At 32.2% G+C, this 18,556-nt stretch overlaps 1 protein-coding gene across 1 annotated transcript in view; it reads right to left on the reverse strand.

Annotated features, from left to right (window-relative positions):
- Window positions 1–2,127: 2,127 nt before the first annotated feature.
- The window catches only part of LOC129218473 (putative DENN domain-containing protein 10 B), a 46,323-nt gene continuing 29,894 nt past the window's right edge, over window positions 2,128–18,556 (reverse strand). The window contains exons 5-7 of the mRNA XM_054852753.1: window positions 11,447–11,652; window positions 7,709–7,803; window positions 2,128–2,425 (exon numbers count right to left, since the gene is read on the reverse strand). Of these exons, the coding sequence (XP_054708728.1) occupies window positions 2,252–2,425; window positions 7,709–7,803; window positions 11,447–11,652 (475 nt within the window). The 3' untranslated portion in view covers window positions 2,128–2,251. The remainder of the gene's footprint in view (window positions 2,426–7,708; window positions 7,804–11,446; window positions 11,653–18,556) is intronic.

Consider the following 18,556-nt stretch of genomic DNA (forward strand, 5'->3'; position numbering starts at 1 on the left):
GTGTACTTTCACCCCTTAAAAATTTGCCCAAGTGTTCTGAAACACCCTGTATATTACAGTGTAGATATGTTATAACAAAATATATTTCTGTGAACTTTATAATATATTTATTTTAGAAACATAAATAAACACCAGTTGATTAAAAAAATACAGTGCATCCACTATACCAGCCTCTTTGACCTAAATTTAATTTTAATGAATAAATAATAACATAAAAATACAAAGCATATATTATTATAGGATAGTATGAATTAATGCTATATATTCATGGGTTACTGATTTAATGCAAAAAATAATATAAAATGTGTCATTAAATGTGTCATACATTAATTTGACATAAATTTAAAACAATATTTACGTACCTACTCTTTACCTTATTACATATGGGTCATTCTTCAAAAAACAACTTTAACAATATTTTAAGGAACAATTCATTAAACAATGCCTTTTCTTTCATCAAAAATATATCTATTTAAACCTGCCAACAGTTTTTTAATAATTTTTATTTAAAAATATTTTTGGTTCACAACATGTGAATTCCACCTCCGTGGCATGTAACATGGTGTGACTGTTTACGTTGTATAATAACTTGTTTAATTAAAAGTACATATTTATTTATTTAATATTTCTTTTACAAGTGTCTCAAATACTAATTGTTTAAGTATATTTAATTGTTTAATATTGTGTTTTAGTTCGTTTTAGTAGGATAAGGAATCATGTCACACAAATTCTCACATCCGTTACCTAAACACAAAAAGCCATTTCTCATTAACATGTGGCAATAATGACATCACATTTTATTTTCCATGATACAAGGAAGCCCCTTTATTTATTTTCAGCCATAAAGAAATTGTGAGATTTTTGCCGAAAAACAAGAAGATAGATTTTGTTTGAAAACCTAAGTGTGGTTATTGTAAACTCTCACCTCCGTGAACTTGAATTTCGGGGATGTAAATTAATGTAAAAAAGAAGTGAAGATGTTTTCATATGTTTCAAATGTGTAGATTGTAGCAACAAAGAAAAAAATATTTCCCTGAAAAATGTATCCATTAGGCCTATATTAATGTATAATTCCTCACCTCCGTGAATCTCACCTTGGTGATAGACTTGATCAATGTCATTATTTCTGAGGTGAAAATAAATGATGAAGGGGAAATACTAAACCAGCTTTCCAATATTAGGCATTCTACCAAAATTTTAAATTGCCAGTATATTCTCAAATTTACTAAAAGCTATTTTTCAACACACATTTGAACTAAAAGGCTAACTAAAAATTAAGCCGTATTCAGAGAGCTTAATATTAGATTCCCACAAATCATTAAAATAGCTCATTGTTGGTACCAATTAACAAAATTATTACTTTGATATTAAATTGGCCTCGAGTTTAAAACATTATATTTTTTTATTTCCCGTGAACAAGGCATTTTATTATTTCTTTTAATTTATGAGTAAAATAATTGGAACTTAGATAGGCCATTGTTTATGGTTACTTTTTGTAGGCAACTCTTTCATGTAAGAATTAAAAAAAAAAAAGTTTCAAAATTGAAAAATATTTGTGTTTAAAAGTTACATTTTCTGGAGAATGACCCATATGCTCTAACTGCTGTATATACTTCAAAGAAATTTCATTTAGTGTACTTCTACATGCTCAGAAATGGTATAGAAACTGAAAAGGAGCACCAATTTTTGCATTTGAGGCAGTGAGAAGCAAAGGGTTGTAAGTGGGCATTTTCATTTTTTGAGCAAAACATCATTAAAATTGTGGGGCTAGGTAGGCTTAACAGATTTTTTTTCCCTAAATCACACTGTATAGCAGCATCTAACAGGGCTACTAGTACTATCGCTTTCCCCAAAACAGAGGAGAGGTTCACCTTCCAGTTGTACTGGTTATCTCCAAATTTGTAATTTCGGTACTTACATCCCTTCACTTCTCAGTGCCTGATTTGTGAAATTATGCGAAATTTTCCAATGATATTTTTCAAAAAAAGAAATCTATATTTAGAAATATTTTCAGAGATTAAGAGGCTGATTAAACTATCCAGGTCACTGTATTTACATGTTCTGACATTTTTTTTTTTTTTTCATTTTTTTTAAACATTAATGCTAGAAAGGAATAGAAACCACAAGTTTGAAATATATACAAATGTTCATGTATAATTTATTTAGACAAAATATACAATGAAATATCCAATCTGAGGCACTTAAAAATGAGTAATGTACAACATACCAAAAATGACATTTTATATAAAATCTAGACATCAACATAACCTTCAGCAATTGCCAAGTTCCACAAAAAATTCTCAAGAGCCAAATTAACTTTCTTCTCTTTAAGATCTGATAATCTGATCACTTCCTGACCAAATTCATTTTTCACAGCTAGAGTTTTCAAGTTTTTAAGCAGTTCATTAGTTTTATTTGAGACTTCCTGCAAGAGAAAGAAATGACTATTTGGTTTATCTAAATAAAATTTTAAAATAATAAAGCAGAACAGAAGTTAATATTTATCAATTAGTAAAAATACAGATACATTTTTCAGATTCAACAGATATTTTAAAACTCAAAAGAAATTTGTGTGATGCTTGATCCATTACCTTGATTTTTCAAAATCCTTAATATAAATATAAAAAATATCAGATTAGAAACAGAGTGGAGGGAGGACCTCTATGAGTAGGATATCCACAAAGGTTACAATGTTTTTCCCAAATAGCTCAATAATTGTCAGCATGTATACATAAGAGGTATGACAATTAAATGACCAGACTGCATATGCCCTAGCCCAGTACTTCTCAACCGGTGTGCTTCTGCACACTGATGTGCTGCAAAGAGGTCCTTGTTGTGTTGCAGTGTTTTCAGAGTAGTAGAAAAAGGAAGAACAGTGATGGAATTTTCTTGCAAACAAGATCAGATTGCTAATTTAATTAATTGCCATCTTGCATTGAGAATGGCATACCAATGGTGATACATTTATTTTACCTGCTTGTAAAGAAATCAAACTGGGGAAGAAAGACTCCGATGCAATGAATGAGGTGGTGGTCAGAGTACCAATTCTGGAAGATGTTTTCAAGCGATGAATTAATGACATAACAGATGACATTAAAAAACATTGGTTTCTATTCTACTAATAGCTGGAAACATTTTATTTAATGTTGATGAGTCAACAGATATAAAATGTGCGTTAATCTTGTGTTGTGTATATAATTTATCACTCCACGTATTTTATTTTTCGTAATAACTGTTTTCAATGTTGTGTTGCAACTGAACTTGAGCTGGAAATAGTTCAATTTCAGTGTGGCATGTTCCGGAATAGCGATGATGTTTCGTCTTGCAAATAAAATAGTTAGTGTTTCTAAATAGTGCCTCCTTGTCCAATTATTCTACATAAAATATATAATAGTTTATGGCGACAAACTGAACAAGAAATGGCAAATATTGAAGCTTTAGTTCAAACATTACAGGAGTTTGTTCGAACATTTCAGGAGTCTCCGGCTGCAACTGCAAAACAGAAATTGTCTCTGAAAGAGATATTACTGACTCAAAATTTGACTTTCAAACATTTTGATGAAAATTTAGAAATTTTCAATAGTTATTCTCAAAGACTCGAAATTTACTTCAAGTTAAAAGGCTTAGATAAGGATGATGCCAAAACTGGAGAAGCTAAGGTATTTGTTCTCATAAATTGTTTAGGCTCGAAGCAGTATCAACTTCTTTCGAGTTTGACTGCACCAGACCTGTCATATACGAAATCTGTTACAGAACTGTTATCATTGTTAAAGAAACACCTCTCTCCAAAACCAAACGTGCTCACAGAACAATATAAGTTTTTTTTCAAGAATTCAACATCCAGGTGAGTCAATATCAACTTTTATAACACACTTGAACGACTTAACAAAAATACTGAATTTAAGTCAAATTGTCAGGAAAATGACAGTACAAAATCAATGCTAAACTTATTGCTTCTATCTCAATTTATTTGCGGTTTACTGACACCGATATTCGACTGAAACTTTTGCAACAAGGTGACACTGATTTTGATAAAACTTGAAATTGCATTAGCAATTGAAGCTACTAAAATCGAAAACAAAGTAATTCAGCGAACAATTATCTTAATAAAATTACAAGTAAAAACACAAAAACTGTAGGTCACTCTTCAAATACTAATTCAAAGCCAGTAAATAAAAATTTTGAAAATCAAAATAAAGCAAAATTCACTAATAAATGTTGAAATGTAAATTTTAAAGAACTTGGTATGGAAGGGTTGTGCCTTCATTGTTCAAAATCAAATCATAAAACAAACCAATGTTTTGTAATAAATAAATTATGCTGTAAGAGTTGCAACCAAAAAGATTATGTTGCTAAAGTTAAACGAAAATTCGAGAATCAGCATGTTAAACAAATAACTGAAAATTACAATTATTTATTTGTAAACATTATTTATGATATACCCATTAATGATAACAATTTCAATTATAAAATGTATCCAGTTATAAATTAAATGGAATTGATTTCAAATTTGAGTGCGACTCAGGTGGTAAAGAGAGTTTAACGGATATAACTGATTTCAAAAATTTGAATTTGAATGTACCTATTCAGAAAAGTGATTTATCATTCAGAAGTTACACAGGACAAATTTTTCAACCTATTGGGGTAGCCAAATTAAATGTGTTTTATAATAATACAAGTACAGAAGATTTGTATACAGGGAGTTGTTTTAACCTGCAAGACCTTTATTTTCGCAACCGTTAGTCCTAGATGTATACTTCCAATTGCAAAAATGTTCATAATCAGATGCAGGGTTAAGATATTGGAAGTTTGAAGTAAAAATAAAAATGAGTCAAAAAATACAAAATTTAACTTTTTATACTGGCCCCAAGTCCCCTAACTTATCTTTAAGGAAATAATCTCCATTGAGAAATAATTCCAACACAAAAAGTTTGAAATTAGTATGATCAATATTCACTGAGATATAAAACGCAGCATTTTGTGACTTACACCACTTTTCACTCGCCATCAATCTGCTGATATTATACCTGCTCTCCTGCAGAAAGGTGTGGATTTTATCATAACACATCTTTGTAGGATCTACCGGTCCTGTCTTGTTTTTGGCTATGTGCCTTATGCTTGGAGAACTTACAAGGTAATCTTCATACCCAAGCCAGGTAAGCCAAACTACAATGAGGCAAAAGCCTTTAGACCCATCAGTCTAACCTCTTTTCTCCTAAAAAGTTTGGAGAAACTGATTGATAGGCACATTAGGGATAGTGTTTTGAAAATCAATCCTCTTTCTAAGTGCCAGCATGCTTATCAGGGTGGAAAGTCCACTGAGATTGCACTCTATAAGCTAACAACAGCTCTGGATAGTGCAGTAAATGGACAAGAAGTAGCTCTCGCTGCTTTCCTTGACATAGAGGGAGCTTTTGATAAGGTCCCCACTGAGACTATTAATAACTCTCTCGCACACAAGGAATTGATCCTATATGTACCTTGGTTAATAGTCTGCTAATAACCTGTATGGCAAAAGCTTGTATACTGGGCAAAACTATGATGGCGGGTAACTGCCGTGGCTGCCCACAAGGGGGGTGTTCTCTCCCCTCTCCTTTGGTGCCTGGTGGTTGATGAACTTCTGGAAAGAATTCGTCGCAAAGGTCTGTACTGCATTGGTTATGCGGACGACATAACCCTTGTTATAAGGGGCAAGTTCCATGATACTGTTACAAATTTCATGAGGTCTGCCCTTAAGGAAATTGAAAAGTGGTGTTTGGAGGCAGGTCTTACGGTCAATCTGAATAAGACCTATTTGGTTCCCTTCACTCAAAAACGACTCAAAGACTTGTAGATAATTGAGTTCTTTGGTTCTACTGTTGCCTACTCTAGTGAGGTCAAGTACCTGGGTGTGATCTTTGACAAAACCTTGACAAGGAATCCTCACCTTATGCTAATTACCAATAAGGCTAAGAGGATCTTTTGGTCTTGCAGGTGTGCCATTGGAAATAATTGGGGTTTTTCACCAAAAATCGCTCATTGGGCTTATACTAGAGTAATTGTACCTACGGTTACGTATGGGGCAATTGCCTGGTGAGGTAAAATCTGTACTGTAACGGCTGAGGGTTGCCTCACCAAAGTACAAAGGATGGCCACTATTGCAATCACTAGTGCCATGAGAACTACTCCTTCCCATAGCCTTGAGCTCCTTCTTAGCCTACTTCCGCTACATAAGCAAGTGGAAATGGAGATGATTCTGTGTGCGTACCGCCTCAAGCTCATGGGTCTCTGGAAGTTCCCTCATTACCTGTATGATAAACTGTGTGCAAAGATTAGTAAGCATCCTTACTTTATGATGCCTTCAGACTGGATATTAAAACAATTCAGCTTTAATGCCAATTATAACATTGTGTTTCTGTCCAGAGAGCAATGGAAGGATGTACAGGGTATCATTGGGGCAATGCACACGAAATCTGGTTTACAGATGGTTCCAAGACTTCGTCTGGAACTGGTTCTGGTGCATATTGCAGCAGCAATAACACTAATCTGTGCTTCTCATTAGGGAAGCTTGCTACTGTCTACCAGGCAGAAACTTTAGCCATATTGGCTTGTGTAAATAACTGCTAAGAACGAGGCATAAGTGGGAAGGTTATCAGAATATTCTCTGATAGCCAAGCTGTGTTGAAAGCTCTCAATCGAGACTGCTTCTTTACCAAAACCGTTTGGGTGTGCCATAATGCACTGGTAGGACTAACTGGCAGTAATAGGATTTCCCTTTACTGGGTTCCTGGTCATCGTGACATTGTACGCAACGAATTGGCAGATTAGTCAGCTAAGCAGGGCTCCAATGCACTATTTATGGGACCCGAACCTGCCCTACAATGCAGTAAGGACTACTGCAAAGAACCTTCTTATGGATGAATCATATGGCCTGTGGCTTCAGTCTGACTCTCAAAGACAGGCCAAGACTCTGAACCAGCAGCCTCTCTGGTTTAGATCCAAGGAACTGCTTAATTTGAGTAGGAATGAGATCAAGAAGTCTGTTGGGTTACTAACTGGACACTGCTCTCTTAAAAGGCATCTTAATCTGATGGGTGTTACCGACAATCCTTCGTGTAGAGGATGTCATATGGCTGATGAAAGCTCAATTCATGTGCTATGTGAATGTGACTTCTACTCTGTGCAACGATTTGAGCATGTGGGATACCACTTTGTGGATCCTTGAGAACTGCCAAGAATTTTGGTTAGGCAACTACTGGAATTTTTTTCTGTTAGTGGGCTCCTTTAGTAGTCTAAGCGGGGACAGTACAATAGATCTGGAGTCTCAGTGCTTGCGCTCGTTTCAAGCCCTTTTCACTTCATATTTCATATGTAAACACCAGTTTTGTACAATGTAATTTACTTTTCTCTATGATGAATTACATTTTATTAAAATTTTGAGAGTTTTGTTTTGGATTTATTTTAGGCACGAGAAAAAGACACAAAAAAGTACATCTGCATATACACTTGAAAATTGATGCACTAAAAGGTAAAAAAGATATTGCAACTTCATTAAAACTTTTTGTGTCTTCACTTAAAAGGCATGTTATAAAAGTTAATATAGGTAATTTGTTGTGCTCCACAGTCAATAGTACTCAAACTGGTAAGTACTTTACACTGCCTGCACATGTAAAACAGTGAACAGACAAACATTAAAAGCTTAAACAAAAAAACAGTATTTCATTATTACCTTTATGAACATTTTATCACTTAACTCTGTATTTTCTGCTTGTCTAGTCATGAATACTGCAATATCTTTATGTGTCTTCGTCATAGCAAATATTTCTAAAAAAAGAGAAGAAATTAGCAAATTAAAAAACAAGTCAGGGTTTGAAATTTTGGGTGAACATTTTAACAATTTTTTAAACAAAAAACTTTTGCAGGGCACTTTTGAAAATAACAAATGGTGATGATGAAAACCTCTGCTCCACCCCCCGCTCCAAAGAAAAACACAAAATAATATTATCAGATGATTTTCCTACAAAAAAAAATCTAATGCTTTACAAATGGTATTTTTTCTCAAAATTTAATGACGAGCTCATTTCCAAATACATATAAAACATATGATACACCAGTAATACTATAAACCTGATTCCAGCAAGAAAATAGAAAGTTTATAGGAAAGACTACATGCAAAGTACAGTGATTTTGATTAAGCATAAGATACCAGCATTTATTGCTTTGAAAGATTATTTAACATGATCATTGTTTTTAAATATATAATTATAAAAATATCATACAGCTAAAAATTAGCATTTTCAAAATACAATCACTGACAGCACTCCAATTAAAGCAGCAGCTTCAAATGTTGCAAATAAAGTTCAGGAGTAAAAAAAGTGGATGTTGGTACTCATTAAACATAGTTATCCAACAATAAAACTGAATATTCATGACAAATTAGCATTATTTTTTATTAACCTTGTTTAAAGTACAATAACTGTACTACAAAGATAGATAAAACTATATGTCACAATTATTTTCCTTTCAAGAGATTTCAGGCTTGTATGCTCAGAAATATGCTCTAAATTCTTTAAGCACAACAAACGATTGTTTTTATTTGAAAGTACTGTAATATATGTAAATACACAACATAATAAAAAAAGTACTGCTTCAAAAAGTTATCTGATTTAAACAAGAATTTTTAGATATAACACAAATGTACAAGGAAACTATGGTTCATACTTTTTCCCAGAAAAAAGGCTTATTTAAGACCTGTTCTGACAGTATAAAAGGCAATATAAATGCAGGATTTGTAGCAATTATGTGACTAATTAGTAACCACTTCAGGGATCTGAAAGAAAAGCTAGGAATCCATGCTCATGATTTTGACTTAACAAAACAGTCTGCTGAATTGACACCTTTACCAAGACTAATTCTGGACAGAACTGATAGAAATGCATCGTCAATTTTAAGTAAAATTATGTCGCCACATAAATTAGTAAAGAATTTATTTTCTGAAGTTTACCATTTGGCAGAATTGTAAAGAATTTGTAAGCAAAACAGAAAGAACTTTAGTTAATAGGAGTGGGAGAAGCTTTAAACTTGGACATTTTATTTGGGATTGCCCACAAATCTGGTTTTTATGTGTAAAATCTATGTTATATCTTCACAGGAATAAAGAGTTCATGATAATTTAATATGCTTTCAATTTAGATTCCTGTTGGTATAAAATGAATGAGTTCTCCAAAATGAATAAAATTGATACCACGTAATTATAGTAAAGCTACTAATAAAGGATTGCTCCGTATTTCTAACCATTGGCATCTCCTACCTTGTTTTCTGTAAGTTTCGGTTAATTAGTATAATTCTCTCATGGTTGTACAATTTTTACAAGCATAAGTATATAACTAGACTCAAAACTTGATTTAAATTGTATTAATGACTTTTGAAGCTGTGTTCTGAACATTTTAGAGGCAAGTCATTATTAGAGACCGTGTCCACTTTTTAGAGACTCACTAAATTTCTGTTCTGGGGATTCTAGACACTTCCAACAATGTCAAGGCCCCAGCTTCCCATACTTTTACAAACTTCCTATACCACTGGAAAATGGAACGAAAACATGCATGATTTTCCAAATTTACAATTAAGGCAATTACTTCCACGTTTCTCAAAAAATACAAACATTTCGAAAATTGAAAAAAGTTTTGTAACAAGCAAATTCCAGAAAAAAATATTGCTTACAAAAATCAAAATTTTAAAATTAATTAAACTACATTTTTTTGAATTAGACAAAAACATTACTTAAGTAGATGCATTGAACAAATCTAAATCCATAGATGGAGAATTTAGGCTAAAATTTTACTTTATTAACCCTTTAGCGGCTATAAAGTAATTTTTTTTCACCCAGTGATGTATCTAAAGACAGAGAAATTTTACGTCATGGGAACTTAAAGAGTTGACTGAGAACAATGAAGCAAGTGGGAAAATGGGGTGCTGGAGCCCCTTTGGAGCATAAAAAATTCAGATTTTGGAGCAATTAAATTATGTATTACAGCAACGTTATATGAGTTTAATAACAGTTCCCAAGAACAGAAACAGACTTAGATATGCTCACGTGAAGAATTAAACTTCTAAAATATGTACATATGCATAACCTACATAAATATATTTGCTGGAAAACATTTTTTATTGATGGAAAAACACTATTTAAGAAAGAAGTATGTAAAAATAACTATACTCAAATAAAATTTAATGAGTAAATTGGCAAAAAACTTCACTCATTTTAAATTTGTAAGAGTAGGGTAAAAGGTTATCAGTATAGACAAGGGTCTAGTAACAGACAGTCATAAGCTTGGATTTAAATAATAAGCATTCTAGGCATGTAAAAACTGATGTTGTTGTGACATGAATAAGGTGCAACCATCTTGTGTTATCAGAGTGAATGTTATGAGCCAGTTGGTATTTACAAGGCAGTGGTGGAAGGTTTCAGAGGCTGCTTCAACAAATTTTATACTTTTCACTATTAAAGAAATTAGGCACAATCTATAGAAACAAAAACAGGAGCAAAACATTGACACAATTTCAAACAACATACTAAACTTAAACACCCCAACTTTCAGACAATTTTTTTTTTTTTTTGCAACAGGTAAAGTATGCGTAAAAGATTGTGCATTTTCAATGTTTATATCTTTATATATTTATGCTTTGTTCTATTTCTGGATTTTTTTTTTTTTTTTTTGAGAAACCAGTTTTTATTTCAAAGTTTATTTAGGGGGGGGGGGAACACGAAAGGTCTTCCCTATAAAATGGGGAAAAGTGTTGTAGCAAAATGTACTTTTTAGAATTTACTTTGGATAAAGTAATAAAAAATATGGTAAACCAAGCACTGATGCTAAAAGATTGCTACCTGAGACATGATTTAAAAACCTTTCCAGTTATTTAGCCTTGACAATATTGCAACTCTTTGAGTGAAAAAAAAAAAAAAAAAAAAAACTCTTTTCAGCACACTGACACAGTATCAACTAAATCTTCTGTTGGGAGCAGCTTAGCACATTTTTATAATGATTTATTTGATTTTATAAATGATGCAGTTCAACACAAAACTTGCATCACAGTAAAAAATAACTAAATGAAGCTTTTACTTTTTTACAAAAATTCAGAGTTGCAATGCATTATTTAACTTCACAATCTATTCAATTTATTGAATAAATGCTTTCGTTAGAGAAATTACCGCAACAAAGAAACAATAATTGCCTGTAGTCAATCACTAGGGTTTCAATTTTTTTTTTAATTAAACACATTTTGTAACATTTATAGATGGTTAGGTTTTGTTCATATAAAAATATGTAACTGAGTTTTCAAATGTGATTGTTAAATGAAAATTTTATGAATCAAAATGATAGTATTTTTTTTAAATTAAGTTTTGTAAAAATGAGTATTTTAAACCTAAGTCTTTGAGAATTTGAAACCCAGAAACTGAAATTTATACCTTTAGCATGGGCTGCAATAGTTATTTCAATTGCTGCTAAATTTACAAATACATCATATAAATCAGTTCTGCTTTCAACAGCAGCATCTCGGAAACCAGCTACATATGTAGATAATGTAAGCAGCTCTGAAACTTCTGAAGAAAGTTGCATGTATGGGTATATGATGTTCCAATTTTGCCTATGCCACACAAATGCTGGAAGAGCTCTAAAAATAAAAATTGCTGAATTAAAACACAATTCACTCTGTCATTAAATTAAAAAAATCAAAACAAGTCAATATAGCATATATTAAAAATCCAATATTTGAAGCACCACAACTCTTGTCAAAAAAAAAAAAGACCTATGGTACACTTATGACAGTGTTCTTACAAAGTTTGGAAATAGAAGAAAAATTTTCAGAACTAAAACAATTAGCTCATATTGAAGTAAGATCTTATATTAACATGGCAAATATATATATATATATATATCTGTTAATAAATAAATAAACTCTGCCTATTCTACTAACACAAATAATGGTTACTGTTGACAATTTTTACTTTATCTGTACATTACTTTCCCACATTGCAAACAAAATCATTCTTTGTCACACAAGAGCTACAAGCATAAGTGCTTAGTTTCAGAATTGTTTTAAAATCAAGAGTTGAAAAATGAAGTGCTTTCATGAGCGATAAACATCTGTAAATGGCTCTCTAGAGTCATCTATTTATTTTCCCTTCAATAAAACTAAGGATATTTGAGATACTTCTAGTAGAACCAAACTTGACATTCTAAGTTTGCCTTAGGATCTTTCATGTCCTGATTTTGATAAATATGTGTTTTAAAACGTCAGATGGAAATGCATCTTTATCTTACTGGAATTCAGTAGTATATGTCTCTACTTGACATGGCAGAGCCTATATGAATTCAAGTGATTACTCTCTTGAAGACAGATTACTTTTATAGTTCACCTGAATTGCGGAGCAGCTTTGACTTTTACAATTCATAAATGTAGAAGACATTGCAATAAAAGAAATTTGGTAGCTATGAACCAGTTAACAGAAACTACAGTTCAAGGATTATATGAAAGCATAAGAGAATGCAGCCAAATTGCAGAGGCTAAGGTATAAAATGGAAAAATAAAACCGGCAGAGGCACCGATTTGAAGAAAAGTAGTTGATCTTTTTACATGCCCTGTGTATGTCATAGACTAAATTTAGATATTAGATACAGAGCAACTTTTTTTTTGGGGGGGGGGGTATTACTCAAGGGGATCTATGATTTTTTCCTTTTTCACTAGCTTTACTTCAAAAAGCAATATGCTACCAGACAGGAGTGGAGGATACAATGTGTCAAAGCAATTAAAATGAAATCATGGAAGTCAGAAGCTCCTTATGACCTTCAGGGCTGCAGAGAGCCAAGACGGGCTCCTAGTCAGTTATGTCGCGGGACCCCTCCTGTCCCACAAAAAAAAAAAAAAAGAAAAAAGAAGAAAAGGGGGGAAAAAAGAGAGGAGAAAAAATCAAAACTGCTTACTAGAAAACAATTAACTCTATTTTAAGTGCCACAACAGTAAATACCAAAAGAGTAAATTTTACTTAATCTTCATGTTTTCTTTATTCGGAGTTTCTTTCACATTTTTCTTTCATCCTTTGTTTTTTCTTTCTTTCCTTTTTTTTGTGTCACTGTCGCACCCCTCCCCCCCCCCAAGGCCCAGGCCCCTAGTATATCCGACTAGGCTGACATGGCCTCTTGTCAGGCCTGATGACCTTTTATAAATGCTTGCATCAGAGCCACAGTTCTGACAAATACAAGATTATGGTTTCTTACTGATATATCTTAAGCATGGTAAATGTTATCAGTAAAACTACAGCTCTGTGGAACTAAGTATTGCAATTTCACTAATATATAATGGCACTAGCTACTTAATTGCTTATCCTGCTAATGGATATGAATGAACAACAAGAGTCAGCAACAAAATTAGCTGCAGCATTAGATGTGGAGCCTGCACTCAAAATTAAATAAATAAGAAAAAGGAAGTTGTTTGAATATGAGTGCACTAACAAGGTTCCAAACCCAGATAAGCCTAAAAAATGGAATAAACATCATGTATTCAACATGTTTTTTGACAATTATTGACCTAATTTTCTAATTAAAAGATTTGAACAGTTATCTTTATCGCACATGAGGACAAATAAACTTAACATCTACTAGATAAATATAAACTAAGAGTAACACATGTGAAAGTTAAGAAAGTAAGCTGAAGTTGCAAGGAAATAGTAATTTATTTGAATTTGATCACACGATAGAATTAGATTTCCTTGAAAGTTTGTTTCCTTATTTCCTATAGATGTCATAATCAAAAGAAGGTGATAAGCATTAATAAGTTACCAGAAGTCTAACTCAAAGGGTTGCAATAAGAAGAATGTTTATGATACCTGTTACTGAGCCTGTTAGTGCTCACAAGAGAAGTTTTGATGAACTAAAGATGCAGAAATATTCATTTACTGCAAGATGATTTTAGAGTAAGCTGAGTTAATTAATAGTATAGTACATTAAAATACAATAATACAATAAATATAGCAAATTTCATTCTAAGTATCCTGTCTTTTTTCATGCAAATTTTGAGTTATATTGAAAAGGCCACATAACACCATCAACTGCAAGTTCAGCACGGTATCTTACCATAGTTTCTTTTACGTATATTATATTGCATATATTCACATACAGGAAGTGTATACATATGTATCATCTTCCCTTTCCAACAAGTGACCGCTAATATTGAAGCTTATTGATCTTCAGATACACAGAGCATTCATGCTCTGTGTATGATGAGATTGATGGTGGATTGCCATTCAGTAGAATTTTTGGAATGATATTACAACTGCAGATGGCTAACAGCCTTTTCACACCTACCAAGTAGCAATGCAAGGAAATCCTACATGCTCAGGGTTGTGTAAGGGTGAAAAGTACTTAAATGGTAATAATCAGGGTTCGACAAATTCTTTTTGAATAAGAATCTTTCAGAAGCCATGCTACACTAAATTTTTCAACATTGAGAAATAATTCATCTGGCACCTAAAAATTTTTCCATGTGCCTAAGATTTACAACTTTTAGTGGACTTTGGTTAGAGCATTTAAAATTTTCATTATGTAGTTAAATCCTGTTACAACAAATTTTGAGGCACCCAAAGTTTATATATATATATTAGGGTGGTCCTTTTTTATACAGGGAAATTTTTTTTTGGAATTCGACAAGTGACGCCACCCTAGTTTTGTGACACTATAATAAAAAGTAATATGCGCAAAGTTTGAACTTGATTGATCAATAATAACACATGCTCCTAAGATGTTGAACTTGAACACCTTTGAAAATTTTCTGACAAATCTTCCAGTTTTTACTTCAGACCCATTACATCGTTTCTCCCAGGTTTGCAAAATATTTTTAAACTGAGGTAGTATTAAAATTAATCTTTTAAATTACTTTATAGTTTATATCATCTAAAGATTTTACCTTGAATAAGAATGAAATAATGCTTTAGAAACTTTCCTTAATCGTACTCAATGTGTCTCGAGATAGTGTGTATTTTTTTTTATGATAGTCTTTTTAGTAGGGGAGATAGCGACCGAAATTTTATGACAATATATATAAGGCGAGAAATTTTTTAAATATTAGATTAGTTTACTTAAAAAAAGAAAACGCGAGTCTACCGAAAAGTTATCGTTGCAATAATCAATAAAAAATTTTGCAATATGTGTCAAAAACTTGTGAAATTGTCTTATATATATAAGGCTGAAACTCGGTAATATTATTGATTACGTATAAACATAACGAAAAATATATATCTACCGCGTTGCCGTGCCGTGTCTACCACCCATGCAAGGTGCGAAAAAATCAATCAATTTAGACTTAAATATGTAAGCCTAATTTTTTTAAATAATTGTTTATAATGTATAAAATATAAAAACAAAAGTCTACCAGTTGTGTTATGTTGCAAAGGCATGATCGACGCCACGGAATGTCGACCTCGTACCTCTATACGTACCGTTTATCGGGCCTCTACCGCTCGCTCAAAAAAGTTTGCTTATCGTCCCGAAATTTAAATAAATAAAGCTGATTTATTTTTTAATAAATAGTTTAAATCCTATTTACACTAAAATTTTTAGTCTACCGTAACTAAGAGGTTGCTTAGTCTTTGGTAGACATTGCTTAAATTATAAAGTAGTTGGAAAAGTATGAATGATTTAAGCATATTAAAAAAATAATTTTAACATTTAAACAAAATTAAAAAATATTTTATTAAAATTATGTACAAAATTATAGTGAAATTTATTTTTCATTAATAATGCCTTGACCTTTTAAATTATGCCTCTTTTATTTATTTTTTATTTTTCATGGTCAAGTACTTAGGAAACAAAATTTTTTGCATCGATCTTACATAACAATAAATAATTAAAAATAATCAAATAAACAGTACTTTACATATTAATTAATCTTTACTAATAATAAAGCTGAAAGTCTCTCTGTCTGGATGTCCGGAGGATGTCTGTAGGATGTCTGGATCTCTGTAGCGCGCATAGTGCCTAGACCGTTCGGCTGATTTTCATGAAATTTGGCACAAATAGAGTTTGTAGCATGGGGGTGTGCACCTCGAAGCGATTTTTCGAAAATTCGATGTGATTCTTTTTCTATTTCAATTTTAAGAACAAAATTATTATAAGATGGACGAGAAAATTACCAAATTATCATAACGTGGAACCGTAACATGGGCACAAGCCAATTGGCGAGATACGAAATTATCATAACGTGGAACCGTAACATGGGTACAAGCCAATTGGCGAGATACGAAATTATCATAACGTGGAACCGTAACATGGGTACAAGCCAATTGGCAAGAAAATTCACCTTACATTCTTTGTAAATATACAGGCGAACCAAAAGACCTTTTAATTTTTCTATTACGGGCAAAGCCGTGAGGTTACCACTTGTAACCTATAAAACTGTAGCAAGGAACATAATTTTATTTAAACGAACTATTTATCAGGTGCATCGCCGCTCACGTCTGACTCGCCAAAATAATTTTCGCTTTCGTTGCTGAACTTTTCTGTTGATGGTTTCAAATCTATAACACTGTTCGTAGTTAATCTACACAAATTTATCTTCAAAATAAATCGCCTTGTTATCTCGTTCCCAGTTTTTTAGTAAATATTCTAGCAAATCTTCTTTAAAAGTAATATTTTTTAATTGATTCAAAAAGTCAGAGGGACGTATCTGAATTTTCAGATAAATTCAGGGATAATTTCAGGAAATTCAGATACGTCCCTCTGACTTTTTTTGACCTCTGTGAGTTCTGCTTAATATATCATTGCCTCAGAACAACAGTAAGATATCTTAGTGTTATTTCTGGGATTAGATATCTTACTGTTGCTTTGAGGCAATGATATGTTCGTTATCTTTTATGGAAGGAAATGGGGAACGTATCGAAAACAATTACTACGAATACTGCTAACATATTTAATAATTTTCTCAATATCATAGAATAAGATGATGGAATTTCTTTCATTAGATATAATAAAAAGAATCCATCATAGATGAGAAATTTTGGTGGTTCAGAATTGATGTTTTTTTAAGCACTTGGCCTGATTGTCATGGAGTAATCTGAGACGTGCTTTTGCTTATATTTCAGCAACTAGATTACTAAGAGACTTCTGAATTTTACTAAATGATTTGCTTAATCTTGCTTTATTCTTTCTTTTTATCCTCATCTATGCATCTATGCCAATAATCGATAACTTGGCTAAGTAAAAAGAGGTATTAGGATCTTTATCCCAAGTTACTTATATGTTGTGAACCATTCTTTTGCATATACTCAGCAACTAGACCACTTACAGACTTCAGAATTTCATTAAATGATTTGTTTAACCTTAAGGTACAACTTAACGCTAAAAAAACAAATTCTAAACGAAAATTTTGTTTGAAAACGAAAAACTTTAAAATAACAGAATTTTTTTAAAAAAATAATAAGCACTCTTTTCATCATGCACTCAAAAGGACAAAATAACTTTTCTGGGTCAGAAAGGACAACTTAAGTATTCCTGTAGTTTTTAATTCTATGAAGAAAAAGATTTCATAAACGAAGAAAAGTGCACTCTAGTCATTTTAAACCAAACTTTCCCATTAAGAAAAAAAATGCGTGTTTCAACACTCAAATTTATGATTGAAAGCTAGATAATGGTAAAACATTCTCTACATGACTAGAACCGCACTTTTCTTTGTTTGTGGTGTCATTTCCTTGGAAATTTTTGAAAACTACAGCAATTCTTAAATTGTCCTTTCTGACCCAGAAAAATTATTTTGTCCTTTTGAGTGCATTGTGAAAAGTGCTTATTATTTTTTTAAAAAATAATTTTTTCCAGTAAATGCAGTAAGGCAGATTTTTCAGTTCTGCAGATGGCTATTATCTGTTGAACTAATTTAACATATGCTAAAGAAATATAAACATCAGTAGCAATGCTATCGGCGCAAAGCACTGGATCAAGTTTGCTCCAAAATGGCGGATGCGTCGGCTCCTCCACTATAGGGGCTTTACTCAGGTCCAGGTCCAGGACCCAAGGTTATTATAGGTGTGTCCTTCCCCTCTGCTCTCTTCTTTCTTTGCAGTTGATGAATAAACAGCTTTACTTCCCCATTTACGAAATGTATTTGAAAAAGTCGTGATTCAAAATATTTTTGAAGAAGTTAAATATATATATATATATATGAATAATGTAACAAAAGTATGAATATCAATTTAAATATGACAGAAAATTGTAATCATAAAAAAATAATAATAACTGAAAAATTTCTATTTATAAAGAATGAAAAGATAAAATAATCATACTTTTCCAACTACCTTACATTTTAAGCAACGTCTACCAAAGACTATGCAACCTCTTAGTCACAGTAGACTAAAAATTTTAGTGAAAATAGGATTTAAGCTATTTATTAAAAAATAAATCAGCTTTATTTATTTAAATTTCGGGACGATAAGCAAACTTTTTTGAGCGAGCGGTAGAGGCCCGATAAACGGTACGTATAGAGGTACGAGGTCGACATTCCGTGGCGTCGATCATGCCTTTGCAACATAACA

The sequence above is a fragment of the Uloborus diversus genome, chromosome 3 (genome assembly GCF_026930045.1).
Source record: "Uloborus diversus isolate 005 chromosome 3, Udiv.v.3.1, whole genome shotgun sequence".
NCBI classification, from domain to species: domain Eukaryota; kingdom Metazoa; phylum Arthropoda; class Arachnida; order Araneae; family Uloboridae; genus Uloborus; species Uloborus diversus.